Source organism: Apodemus sylvaticus, chromosome 2 (assembly GCF_947179515.1).
Source record: "Apodemus sylvaticus chromosome 2, mApoSyl1.1, whole genome shotgun sequence".
In the NCBI taxonomy this organism is placed as follows: Eukaryota; Metazoa; Chordata; class Mammalia; order Rodentia; family Muridae; genus Apodemus; species Apodemus sylvaticus.
The window spans coordinates 152,593,905-152,608,316 of record NC_067473.1 but is presented as its reverse complement, the minus strand read 5'-3'; the positions used below and the strand labels follow the sequence as shown (position 1 = coordinate 152,608,316).

The following is a 14,412-nucleotide window of genomic DNA, read 5'->3' as shown; positions in this document are numbered from 1 at the left end:
TCTGAGACAGCGCCTCTCTGTGTAACAGAGTCCTGGCTGTCCTATTTGGCCTCTAATTCACAGAGATTCACCTGCCTCTGCTTCCTGAGCACTGGGATTAAAGGTGTGCACCACCATGCCTGGCTAGACAGTTATATGTAGTTCAGTTGGATGTTATGAAGCGATAACCTATAACTCTTTTCTCTCCTTTAAGAAATAAAAAGGACTTATGTAGCCCCGGTTGACCTAAAATTCAGGGATCTGCCTGCCTGACCTTTAACTCTTGACCTTGTCTCAGACTTTTTTTTTTAGAAAGATTTATTATTATATGAAAGTACACTGTAGCTGTCTTCAGACACTCCAGAAGAGGGCATCAGATCTCATCATGGATGGTTGTGAACCACCATGTGGCTACTGGGATTTGAACTCAGGACCTTCAGAAGAGCAGTCGGTGCTTTTAACCACTGAGCCACCAGGCGGTGGTGGGGCATGCCTGTAATCCCAGCACTCTGGGAGGCAGAGGCAGGCAGATTTCTGAGTTCGAGGCTAGCCTGGTCTACAGAGTGAGTTCCAGGACAGCCAGGGCTACACAGAGAAACCCTGTCTCGAAAAAACCAAATCCAAAAACAAAAACAAAAACAAAAAAAAAAAACCCGCTGAGCCATCTCTCCAGCCCTTGTCTCAGACTTCTAAGTGCTAGAATTATAGGTTTGAATCCCTAGCCAGGCTTATCTTCCCACCCCTAACATGTTTCCTTTTTGTTGTAATTTGTTTTTTCTTTCGATTTTTTTTAAAAGACAGGATCTCTCTGTAACAGCACTGGTTGTCCTTGAACGACCTCTGTATAGACCAGGCTACTCAGAGATCCATCCGAACTACCACCACCTGGCTCCTAATAGGTTTCTTAAAGCATCACCACTAACTCTCATGAGGACATTTGATTTAATCCACATTTTTTTAAACAGCAATAGGGAAGAATGAGATAGAGACAACTTCAGCCACACAATAACAGGCTTCCTAAGGAGACCCTCTTTTACAGTGGTCAGTAACAAGTCAACTAGGCAGCAATGCTGACCAGGCTCTGCCCAGAGCTTTCACACTGTAGTTAAGAGTGCAGTATCAATTCTTTCCTGACAGGCCAGGCATGGTGGTACACATTTAAAGTCCCAATACTTAAGAAGCAAAAGCAGAACTGTTCCTCAGAGTTTGAGACTAGCAGGGGGTCACATTGTAAGCCCTGGATTCAGAAACAAACAACCTTCCTGCTCTTTTCTATCTTTTTAAAATAACAAAAAAAAAAAAAAAAATCTAATCATTTAAATACTAATAATTCACAAAAACACCACACCAAACAAAAACCAGTCCAAATGTTGATCCATTTTCATCAGGGGAAGAAACTGGCAAAGACACAACTGTTAGCTAGTCCCCATCAAGTCTGTAATTCATGTGTGTTTCTTGGTATTGGACAATCAATTTATCTCAATTACTAAAGCCACTATTATTTTCTGAGAGAAACCCAATGCAACCTTACCCTGGCGGTCTGTGCACTTCTTGAAATGAGCCTCTTAATCCGCTTCCAGTGCCAGTCTGCTCCATCATCGCAGTCTGAAAGTGACCTATGCCCTCTTCCTGACAGCAGTAGAGGGGACCCTCTGGAGAGAGGCCATTGGACTGGGTGGCCACTGGATGGGGAGATGGATGGGCAGGCACAGGGGATGGGTATGCCCTGGGCTGGAAATGACTGGCTGATCGCTGAGGAGTGTATGAAGACCCTGTCTGCAGCATCACACTGTGGGGTGGGAACGGAGATGACCCGAAAGCCATTCCTGAACTCAGAGATGGTGGTGGAGTCCCATAAAGATAGTCATTGGTTGACAGTGAGCTCTGCCGCTTGGTAGCTGCATTATGGTTGTCAAGATCTAGAAATTCTTTGGGACTCTCTGGCCTCTCCACAGACTCATCCATCTTTTCTTCTTCAGGACCAGAATTGTGCCCATCAGGTGGAACAACTTTAGCAGCCACTGCATCCATTTGAGTTGAAGAGGTTAAGGCAGTATTTAGTGTCTCACAACTTTGCAGACTAGACATGGCATTCTTATCTGGGAAGAGGGAGTGTGGAGGCTGACTCCCTGGGGGTCCACTTGGGCTTCTCTGGGAAGGGACCGATCTCTGCCAATCAGAAAATCCCTGTGGGCATGTATAGTAAGGAGTCCGCTGATAGGGGTGGTAGGAAGGCTGAGAAGGCGGCTGGTAGGAATATCTCATTCCCTGCTGGGGACGGTACCGGGGAAAGAGACTAGGGTGGGGACCGTTAGCCTGGAAACCCCTGGGAGAAAAGGACTGAGGCTGTGATCCTGGGGACTTCCCTCCCATCATAGAGCCCAAGCCTTGCAAACTTGGGCTCATAGGGTACTGTGTAGCTGAGTTAGAGTATTCTATGCCAGGCATGTATAAGGGAGAAAACTGGTTCACGGTGCCTGCCATCAAATTGGGATCTGTACAAGGAGGTGTAGTTGCATTCTGTCCTGTACATGGCATGGTTTCTTGCAATGTTTTACCCCTGGGGCAAAGTGGCTTTTCTGAACCACTACCATCAAGGCTCTTCCCCTCTGATCTACAGGGAGATGCTTCACCAACAACCCCATTTTCAGGTAGATTCCCTCTCTCTGCCACCACGGAGAGGTCTCTCAAACAGCCTTGCACAGATGGGCTGCTGTAGCTATTGTCCAAAGGCCAGGTATTCTTGTTCTTCGATGCTTTATAAGTGTCTGCAGAGTCTGAAGCATCGCTTTTGAGTTGGGAGTCCTCTGTTTCTCTTTCATGTGGTGAGCTTTGCCTAGTACTGCTGGCTTGCAAGGGAGGTGCTGGTTGAGGTAGCTGTTTGAGGTACACCCCCTCGGAAGAACAAATGCTTGCCGCTTTCTCTTTAAGTCCAGGCAAAGGCTCTGCTAGGGAGGGAGCACAAAACAACAGTAACTTGGTAGCTGAAATGACAACACCAAAGGACAGAGTAATGGAAAAAACTTGGCAAGCAGCCACATGAATTGGGTGAAGACTGACACAAACCTCAGCTAGATACTGTGTGACACAGTGAGTCTCTGAAATGTATAATCATTTGGGGATCTATAATCTCTTTTGTAGGCATAACACTGCACAAGTCTAAGATATCAAAAAATAAAAAATCTGGATCTCTCCTGTGTTATCAGTCATATAGAAAGATATGGAAAGAGTCCAAGACTTCTAGGTAAAGGAATCTGAAATGTAGAGGAGAATGTGGTCGTTTTCCAAGGGGTTGGGGGGGGAAATTAAACTCAAGACCTAGTATATATTCCATGTGGAATTTTCATCATCTTCCATAAAAGTTCAAGTATTCAAAAAAATCAGACTCCGAACAAACACTTATAAAAAGGGATTCATTTCTCTCATTTTTGTAAAAAGTGCTTATTTATTTAATGTATATAAATACATTGTTGCTATCTTCAGACACACCAGAAAAGATCTCATTATAGATGGTTGTGAGCCACCATGTGGTAGCTGGGAATTGAACTCAGGGCCTCTGGAAGAGCAGTCAGTGCTCTTAACTGCTGAGCCATCTCTCCAGGTCCATTTTTCTCTTTTAAGTTTATCTTTATGGCTTTTAAACAATACTACTAAAAAATTGTTTCAACTTTTAGAATTCACTGTTCTCCACAATTATGCACTCAAAACAGATGGAAATTAAGACATTGAAACCATTTCATAGTGATCACTTCTGAGATCCCCGTGTTCACAATGCACTATGAGGTACATCAATAAAGAAGACATGCTGAGGGAGGTTGGAGGCGGCTCAGGGTGAAGAGGGCTTACTGCATTTGCAGAGGACCTGGATTCAGGTCTAGTACCAAGATGGCAGCTCACAGCAATCTGTAACCTCTGCTCTGACACCCTCTTGCCATCTTCAGGCTTCTGCACATACATGTGCACATGGCAACAAAAGCTCATAACTAACACAGAACTACATAAAGAGCATGATGTTGCTCTGTACACGCTAAAACTCAGCACTAATACTTTCTCATTATCGAACAGTAAATCCCTGTGCCCTCAATTTCTCAACTTTAAACAAAGATACTTGGGTTAGGAACAACAGCCATGTAGGGTTATCAGTCTGCCAGATTTTCAGATTTATTCAGAAAAGTATAACTTTTTCTTTTATCTTTCTTTTTCTTCTTTTTCCCAAGATAGGGTTTCTGTTTAATAAATCCAGCTGTCCTAGAATTCAGTTTGTAAAGATCCACCTGCCTCTGCCTCCCAAGTGGAGGAAATTAAAGATACACACCTGGAAATCCACCACTGCAGGCTCTTCTTCCCTAAACACACTTTTAATATCTCCACCCCCTATATTCAAGGCTTCTCTAAAGCTTCCCTCCTCACAGTATTACTACTTGTCACATATCTGATAATTTCTATAGCAGTTTAAGTGACATGAGTTTTTCTTTTGCTCCATCACTCTCCTCCTTTGGACAGCAGCTAGTTTTAAAGCTAGGTTGCTCTGTGGTTTTTCTTCTAGACTATAGAATTATCCTTGAACTCAAAATACAACACAGAAACCCACAAAAAGGATGGGCATGGCACTAAGGGCCTATGACGTCAGCACCTGGGAGCTGCAGGCATGAGGGACCATGAAAGAGTCCACACTAGGCCAATCAAGATGGCTCTTCTGGTAAAGGCACTTGCTGCTAAGTCTGAGATTCTGAATACAGTCCCTAAGACTCACATGGTAAGACAAAGCTAACTCTCTACAAGGTGTACTCAGATTCCCCACAAGCCCCCTCCCAAATTAAAAACAAATAAAACCCCAGGATATTGGAAAAGCTTGTGGAAAAGCAGGTTCTAATAAAATGAATTTACATAAAAAAATTTCTTTTCAAAAAAGAGGCTGGTCGTGTTGGGCACATCTCAGAGGTAGACGTATGGAGTTTGAAGTGACTCTGCTTCTTTATAAAGCCCTAGGACAGCCAGAGCCAGACATTCTGCCTTAAAAATCAAACAAACAGAACAAAAGAGACAACAACAAATACAATGCCTTTGGGCTGTGTGTAATTCATGAATTATGTTTTTGATACCTCTACACCTAAAAGGACTTTAGTTATCCTATACTCGAATTGTTTATAGGAGGCTTGACATCACTTTATAATTCTGTATGAAAAGATTACTCATGAATTGACACACAAAAGTCAGGGGGGAAAAGGCACTGTAAACTACCTTGGTCATCCTCAGGCTCTGGTGTTTCACTGATCTCCTGTGTACTCCCAGGGTTGTCCAATGCAGGCGTGGGCGCTGTTACACATACTGATGCTGAATGAGCTACCTGTGGGAAGGGACCAGGTAATTGGGGGGGAGTGGGCTGGCGGGGGTGGTAAGGCACACCCGGGGGACAGACTCGGGAGGAGAGCTGCTGCATGGCAATCATTTCAGGACTGTCCATCATGGATTCCCCTCCTTGTCCCCCCCGGAGGGCCGGAGAGGGTCCTCTGAACCGAGGACTCGGTGCTGGAGTTGGAGGTGGCTGCAAGCGATGTCCAGCAGACTTACAGGGTGGCTGCATATACCCCGAGGAAGGAACTCCTTGAGGTAGAAAGCTTGACTGTTTAGTCCATTGGTTTGGTGGGACGGGCTGTCTCATCACATGACCAAGGGTATGTGGGTGGTGGGAGGGTCCTGGCCCCAGGTGGGGCTTCTCATCTGGTCCCAAACGTCCAGGGTTTGTACTACCATGGTTCCCATTCCAAACAGCAGGGTGTACTCGATTCAGATACTTGTATGAATGATAAATGTGACCAGGAGGATTTTCAGAGCTTTCAGGAAAGTCTGGGGATCGGGCTGGAGTCCCACCATGCCTAGAAGGAATAACTCCTGCCTGGAATGGAGCTGGTGGATACATGCTTCCGTCTTGACTGGGACAATTCATCTGCCCAAGCTGTAAGGATGGGACATGTGACCCAATATTGGAAAGGTGTGTTAGCCCCCCACACATCTTCTCTTCTGATGCACTGAGCAGGGATCCCTGATGGTTACTAATTCCAACTGGAGCCTGACAACAGATAAGGTAAAAGACAAATGTGAATTCACATAGTAAAACAAACCTTGAAAGATGCTATTTCTCAATTGTTGTTGCAGAACCTTCCCAGCTGTCTCTTTGCAGACTGCTTACCTGTAGAGCAAAGGGTGGGTGTTGCAAGGGCTCTCCTGGGGGCGCCTCTGGGATTCGAGAGGAGCCATGTATGTTGGTGGGATCTGATCCTTGAAGAGAGCCAAATGTTCCTGATGCTGCTGGCCTCTGAAGGCAGTGAATAAAGCAGAGAGGGGGTGAGCAAAGAGCCCTCAGGACAAGGTTCCCTAAGGACTGCTATCAGTGTGCCCCACGGCCAGGAATAGCCTCCAATATCAACGCAGTTTCTCTCTCCAGGGGGGGAAAAAACTAGCTCTCATTATCATTTCAAAAAAACAAAAAACCTTCTCCACCACAATTAGAGAGATTCTTTAGATATTCTAGATCCAAGTATTTATTTATACATGTTTGAGATAGGGTCTCATGAAGCCAGGCTGGCCTCAAATTTGCTGTGTAGCTGAGGTTAACCCTGAACTACTGGTTCACCAGTCTGTCCATCTGTCTGTCTTCTGCATGTCTCCCTCTCCCTGTTTTTCAAGACAGAGTTTCTCTGTGTTAACAGTCCCGCCTCTGCTTCCTGAGTGCGGGGGTTTAAAGGCATTTATCTCCCACTGGCCTGTCTCTATCTCTTAAGTGCTAACTAAGATCACAGGCAGCCACCACACCCACTATTATGCTGTGCTGGGAATCAAACACGGATTTTCATATATGCTAGGTAAGCATATGTTTTCACATGTCTTTATAATGAAATTTCAATGTTTTAAACATATTATATGTAGCTTTATATACTATGTATGTTTCTGTGCTTCATTTCTTCTATGAGATAGAGTTCTATGTGGGCCAAGACTGGTCTCAAACATGTTGGACTAAAGTGATCCTCAAAATACAGCCAGGAATACTGGTAAGAACCCTTATTATCAGGCCTAATTTGAAGTTTGCCCACTTTGGGAATACATGATTCAAAAGGCTAAGAGAAAAAAGGGTCTAAATGAAGATGATTGTGGGACTAGGATACAGGTAGAAAAAACGTCTCATTTGTGAGGTAGGGACAAGAGGACCAGAAGTTCCAGGCTAGCTAAAACCTCTACTACACAGCACGTCTGAGGTCATCTTGTGCTAGATGAGACCCTATCTCCAAAACCAAAACAAATCACCTATGGCAGTGGTTTTCAACTAAAGGTCGTTATACTTCAAAGGGGTTACCTAGGACCAATTGCCTAATCAGAAATTTACATTATGATTCATAACAGCAGAATTCCTGCAGTTATGAAATAGCAAAGAGAATAACCTCGTGGCTGGGAGTTACCATACACGAGAAATTGTATTATAGAGTTGTAGCATTAGGAAGACTGAGGATCACTACTCTGTGATTATCTGAAGACTATCCTGAGATGCAGTGGCTTGGAGATATTACCATGAGTTTTTTCTTACCATCTGGTTTAAAAGGGGTGCCTGGCTAGGCACCCTACCACAGTGCAGGGGGCGAGAAAAGCCTTGGCCATTTGATGTGCCCACCTCTGGAGGGAGTTGTATGGAACTGCTACTCTGATCATCTCCTGAGGAGGCAGCTCGGCGTGCCGGGGGCAATGTCTTTCCTCCATTTTCCACTGGTGGCTGTTTCCTGCTGGACCCTTCGGTGTCTCTGGAGCGTGTCCAAACATGGCTTCCACTACCTCGACCAGCCCGACTCTTCCTTTTTTCCCGTTTTTCATCCTCTCTGATCCAAAATTCTTCATCCGTGTCTCCATCTTCACCAGGAAAATGTTTTGTCATGGCCCGATGGAAGCACCGCTCTAAATTGTCAGACATCTTGGTATACTCTAGAAGGAAGACAAGAAGACTGACCACCAGGTAGATACCAAAGAAAACTATTGAAAATAATAAGGAAAGCTACTTCTGGAAAATATACTGAAAAAAAAAAAAAAAAAAAACAATATCTGGTTTTGGTAAGTACTATGCTCGAGGTTGCAGGGCTGACACATATAGTAACTATAGTATGTTACCGCAAATTAGTGAAATTTTGATTCTTTAGGCTTAGTTACTGAAACTAGTTATGCACTATAATTGAATTTGCTTTGTTTTATAGGCTGTAGTATTATATATATTATATATAGACAATGGCAGGAGGTCAAGGTGGACTCAATCTTATTTGTGGTAAAAAGGCCCAGGACAACACAGACCAGTTAGACTCTGTCCTCAAGGCTGAATGAGAGCTCCTGGGACACTGGTAGGCAACTAGAACCACAGATCCCATGGCTGTTAGTATATATTTTGTCTGTAGTCCTAGGGCAAAACAGGAAGCTACCATGGCGGCACACCTGAGGTTAATTGTTGCTCTTACAAAGGACCTGAGCTTAGTTCGCAGCACACATGTGGTGGCTGACATTCATAATTCCTGATCTAGAGGATCCAACATCCTGTTCACTCATATACACCTTTTTTTCTTTAAATCCAAGGTAAACTTGGACTACAGTGACTCCATCTCAAAAGAGAAGAGAGTGAAGTCTAAAAGACAGACACACATGTGTAGAGAGCATTTCATCCTCACTGTAACAGTGCAAAAGACACACGTCCAGCAAAAAGGCCCTTATCCACCTACCACTACTGTCCCCATTGTATTTTCGGCAGTTTCTGAACATGGTCTTCATGTCATTTACAAATTCCTCCTTGGTACAATATAAACCTCCGTTTAATTTCTTCTCCATGCTTGAAATATCCATGGGGATCTAAAATGGAACGTAAAACACTGTAAGTGGCACAGTAGCTTTAATCCCAGCACTGGAACTCAGGAGGACGATCACTGTGCCATATAATGACTTCCAGCCAAGTCTCCGCAACAGGATAATGAAGCCTTGATTCAAAACTAGTTAAAACCAACTAACTGCATGCCGCCTCCACTTTCTAAGAGGAAGAGCAATTGTGACATTTTAGGTTTTCAATAGTCTGGTATAGCTAGAATATTTAATCCCACACACTTTTAATCCCACCACTCAGAAGACAGAAGCAGGCAAATCTTTCTGAGTTTGAAGGCAGTCTCTTTTTACGTAGTAAGTTCCAGATCAGCCAAGAGAACATGGTGTCCTGTCACAAACCTAACAACACACACATGCATTATGAGGCTGTAGAACATTAGGAGGTTGGGCCTAGTTGGAGGAGTGGGTTAGTGTGGGGGTGGGGCCTTAGGAGTTACACTGTGCGCCACTTGCAGCCCTAAGTTCTAGTTGGCCACCAAGATGTAAACAAGCTTCTACCACCAGAGTGCTGCCTGCTACCATTGGTACTTGGTCAGTATGATGGAAAAATGACTAATATAAAATCCAAGCAAGATACAGATGCTTAATTACAATTTAAAAGGTACCTTAATAATCTGGTAATAGTTGGGGGCATAAGATTCATCCACAGGTTCCAAGAAGGGCCAGGAATCCTTGTGAGCCTTCACCACATCTAGAACTGGAAACCAAAAAGGATACTATAACTGACACATTCCTATGAAAAGATGTTATCAGGAACACCAAAGCTGAGAATGGTAACTAACCTTTATACATGGCTGTGAAATCATCATCCAGTTCAAAGCTGTGAACCATAAAGCACGACATTAGTTTCCTTGGCTTTCTTGGTTACAGACTGGAATATAGATCAAGCAGTGCTTTTTACTGTCCTTAAGTCAGTCCAAACATTGACCCCCAACTTACTGGAAACAACGTAAAGATGGTAGATGGTGACCATAGCACATTCCCTACAATGAGTTCCATCTATAATGAAGGACTGGCTTAATCATCCAGAACTTTATTATGACTTTATATCTACTAATATACTATAAAAATATTAACCATGTTTATTTACTTATTTTTATGAAGATAGGGTATTGTTATATAGTCTAGGCTGACTCAAACTTCAGGTTCTGCCTCTACAGAGATGGGGTTATTATCATGCCTGGCTGAAGTAACTGTTTTGCTTTGTTTTTATTTTTTTCAGATGAGCCCTAGTTGTGCTGGAATACAATATCTAGACCAGGCAGGCCTGGAACTCAAGAGTTCCACCTGCCTTTGTTCGCCCAGTGTTGAGATAAAAGGCGTACATGTTCCTTTTTGAACCTTGCCTCCCCTTCCAGGGCTCTATTGGCAAACCTTCACGGCCTGCTGGAACTGTGTGCAACAACCAAGGCAACTATTTTAGAAAGTAAAATACATACTGAACATGATGGTGCTTTGTAATCAGGCAAAGCACTGAGGAAATGAGGGAGCAAGATGGCAAGTTCTAGTCTTAAACATAGCTTTGGGCTGTAGCTTAGTGTTAGAGCACTGGAAACAAGCATGCTTACAGTATTAGGGATTTGATACCTAGCACTACCAAACAAGCAAATATAAAATATTCTACACACTTTCAAGAAAGACGTTCCCATTAATAGTAAATTCTGGAGGCACTGAAATGTTTGAATAATAAGAACCATCTTTTCCTGTGCCTGCAGGATACTAAGAATGGAAAGGAGGAAAGAGATTCACTTAAATGGTATATATGTATATGCTACATTTGAGTCAGGTCTGGTTTTAAGGCCGACCACTAACACTTGTTATGCTTTCTTACCATTAAAATGAAGAAGTCAACCAAGTGGTGGTGGTACACACCTGGGAGGCAGAGGCAGGTGGATCTCAAGGAGTTCAAGGCCAGCCTGGTCTACAGAGTGAGTTCCGGGACAGCCAGGGCTATACAGAGAAACCCTGTCTCCAAAAAAAAAAAAAAAAAAAAAAAAAAAAAACCCAAATCCAAAAAAACCCAAAAAAACCAAAAGAGGAAGAAGAAGCCAATGCCTCCCAAACAGACCTTTCTGATACAAGGATTAAATGAGAGATGCATTTTTTTTAAATAAAGAATTATTTATTTATTTTATGTATATAAGCACTCTGTAGCTGTCTTTAGACACATGAGAAGAGGGCATCAGTTACCATCACAGGTGGTTGTGAGCCACCATGTGGTTGCTGGGAACTGAACTCAGGACCTCTGGAAGAGCAGTCTTAACTCTGGAAAGCACTCTTAACCACTGAGCCATCTCTCTGGCGAGAGACATACATTTTAAAACCAAGAACTTTATTTTTAACCATGTGTATGTATCAGACCCCCTAGAGGTAAAGGCACTTGTGAGTTGCCACGTGAATGCTGGGAATCAAACTCCAGTGACTTTGATAGACTAGAAAGTATTACTGCTTGGCCTTTTGGTTTTTCAAGACAGGGTTCCTCTACGTACTTCTGGCTGTCCTACAACTAGCTCTATAGACCAGAGCTGATGTCAAACATAAAAATATCCGCCTGACCACTGCTCGCCTGGCTTGAGAGATGCTTCTTTATTGTTAGTGTGCACTCCTGAGCCATCGTGGTCCACGTGTCAGAGGACAACCTGTACAAGTCAGTCCTCTTCCCACACCATGCAGGTCCCAGGGATAGAGTCAGATCACCAGACTCTGCAGCAAATACTTGCAGAGAGAAGTGCTTAGGGTGGCTAGCAGCTGCTACTAAATACTCACAGGTCCTTGGTCTTCTTTCCTTCCCTCACAGAATTCAGGTCCAAATGGGTAAGTTCTGGGGGCAGCTCCTTGCCCTGAGCCAACAGCCATGCTCGCTCTTCCCTGAGCTTTCTCCTCTTAGCTCGATCTACAATCATCACACACATAATCCAAGTGAGTATCTGCACGTGCTGTTCCCTGGGACATCTGTGAGCACACCAGTTATACACCAAGCAACTTCAAGTACTGCATCAGACAGAATTTGTGATAATCTCAGTTAAACGTCACTCTTTTGCCTCTTTTTTTTTTTGAGACAGGGCTTCATGTACCCAGGTTAGCCTCAACCTTATTATGTACCCAAGACTTGAACTCTTGATTCTCTTGTCTGATCTTTCAAAAAACAGCCTTGTTCATTATCATAAACCTAAAACAATGCCTGATACAGAATGGGTGCATTAAAAACAATGTGACTTTGGGGCCGGAAGGATGGCTCACCACTGTCTTTAATTCCAGTTACAGGGGACCTGATATCCTTACACAGTCATACACATAGGCAAAATATCACTGCACATTAAAAAAAAAAGTTAATTCAAAACACTGCTTCAGCTGGGTGTATTGTCACACGTATACTCAGGGCTTGAGAGGCTGAGGCAGGAAGATTGCTGCAAATCCTATGTCAACTTGGGCCACATAATGAGACCATGTCAGACACAGACACACACAGAAACACAAAGACACACACAGACAGACAGACAGACAGACACACAGACACACACATACACATACACACACACACACACACACACACACACACATGGGTGGGGGGAGTTTGTGTGTGGGGAGGTCTTATAATTTAGTGTTATTAACTTTACTTACCATGCACCCCGCACCCCCAAGTCTTAGGGAGAAGGAAAGAGAAAGGGAAAAAATGGTTTGGGAGGGCACACACAGAGAAAAAAAAAACATCAAAAGATGGCCAGCTGGTAAATGCTACCACTATCCAAGAAAGCAACTAATGTTGTTATCCTTTGCTTTGTAGATCTATAGAAAAGCACTTACAAGACAGAGGCAAGTAGATTTCTGTGAGTTTAAGACCAGTTTGGTCTTCAATGTGGTTCCCATGTCAGCTATGGCTACAGGGTGACCCTTTTTCTATCAAACAATAAACTACAGGCAAAAGAAAATTATAGCAATACTGCAACTTGAGTCTAAGAAAACTACCTGGTACTAGTGATTAATATCAATGGCAACATTCTGACATGCCGTATGAAAGAAAGATCTGGGTTAGGGATATAATTCAGTTGATAAAGTAGCAGGCAGGAAGTCCTGGGCATAAAATACCACATAATCTGTGAATGGTACTCCCATCTGTAATTTTAGCACTTGAGAGGTAGGGATAGGAAGTTGTTCAAAATAAGTTCAATTTCAGCCTGAGGCATAGACAACCCTGTCCAAAAAACAAGCCAACCAACCTACCAACCAACCAACCAACCAACCAACCAACCAACCAACCATCAACCAACACCAAACATATGAAAGTAGTTGCTAATGTCTTAATGACTTTTCTTTCTTAATTTGTATATAAAATGTACAGGACACAGCAGAAATCCAAATAAAAAGCAGGGTACGAAAAAATGACAAATACAATTGGCTTTGGACAGAATTTAGAGAGCAAGACTTAATGAATTCAGATAAGTAAACATAACAGAATACAAGACATTTAAATAGAAATGGGCAAAACAGCTGATATGAATGATTGCGGCCTTGTACTCTTACCCTTGACCAGTGACATACCTTCCACTGCCTTGACCTTTTCCTCCAATTCCCGCTTTCTCTCCTCCTTTAACATCTGCTCTTGCTCCTTCTTCTGCACTGCAAGAAGAAGCTGTCGTTCCTCCTCCTCCTCTCTGCGCTTCTGCTTTTCTATCTTGGTGAGCATGGGAGTGTCCTGTAAGGGCCAAAAAGTACATGGAGGTTAACAGATAGCAATTGCAAGGCTTCTTCACTGGGTTAAGAGCTAGATTCCAACATGTATTAGTAACAGAGAATTTATACCTCATATACAGGCTTATTTTATTACCTGTGAAATGTGTGTATCAATGTACAAAAATACACACATATGAAAATATAATGGGAGATACATACCTTAACTTTTAACACGGAGGATTATGAGTTTGAGCTACCAAAAGACTCTCAAAAAAACCAAAATAAGAAGATATACATAGTGTGCATGCCTTTAGTTCTAGGATTAGGGAAACAAGAGTTCACAGGCAGCCAGGGCTACATAACGAGACCATGTCTCAAACCAAAATAGGCTGGAGAGAGAGATGGTTCACTGGTTAAGAATACCTGCTGTCCTTGCAGAAGACCCAGGTTCGGGTTTCCAGTACCCACAAGGCAGCTTTTACACACACACACACACACACACACACACACACACACACACACACACACACACACACACAGGAAACAGTGGCGCTGTGGCTTTATGTTTTGGGGTCAATAGTTCATTTTTAAGCCCCCCCCCCCTTTTATTGGAGACAGGATCTCTATGAAATCTAGGTTGGCTTCAATTTCACAGAGACCTTGTCAGCTGGAATTAAGGTGTGTGCTGCCACACCTGACTAACTTTGTTTGGGGGGAAGAGGGTTATGAGGAAAGGATCGGACTGGATCTTATAGTATTAGGTAGCCTGAACCTTTCCATGGAGTCCAGGTTCTCAGTCTAACTATTCATCTCAGTTTTGTCCACCCCACAACCCCAATATCTCACAGGAGGATTCTAATG

General features: G+C 43.3%; 1 protein-coding gene across 4 annotated transcripts in view; it reads right to left on the bottom strand.

Moving 5' to 3' along the window:
* LOC127679133 (chromatin remodeling regulator CECR2) overlaps nt 1-14,412 on the bottom strand; it is a 98,656-nt gene that overhangs the window by 3,690 nt on the left and 80,554 nt on the right. For 2 of the 4 annotated variants that reach the window (XM_052174747.1, XM_052174750.1), the window contains 9 exons: nt 13,420-13,573; nt 11,647-11,773; nt 9,663-9,700; nt 9,486-9,577; nt 8,727-8,853; nt 7,559-7,947; nt 6,170-6,295; nt 5,221-6,049; nt 1,511-2,927 (listed from right to left, as the gene is read on the bottom strand). In XM_052174747.1, coding sequence (XP_052030707.1) covers nt 1,511-2,927; nt 5,221-6,049; nt 6,170-6,295; nt 7,559-7,947; nt 8,727-8,853; nt 9,486-9,577; nt 9,663-9,700; nt 11,647-11,773; nt 13,420-13,573 — 3,299 coding nt within the window. The remainder of the gene's footprint in view (nt 1-1,510; nt 2,928-5,220; nt 6,050-6,169; nt 6,296-7,558; nt 7,948-8,726; nt 8,854-9,485; nt 9,578-9,662; nt 9,701-11,646; nt 11,774-13,419; nt 13,574-14,412) is intronic. The other 2 variants (XM_052174748.1, XM_052174749.1) reach the window with 2 other exon arrangements.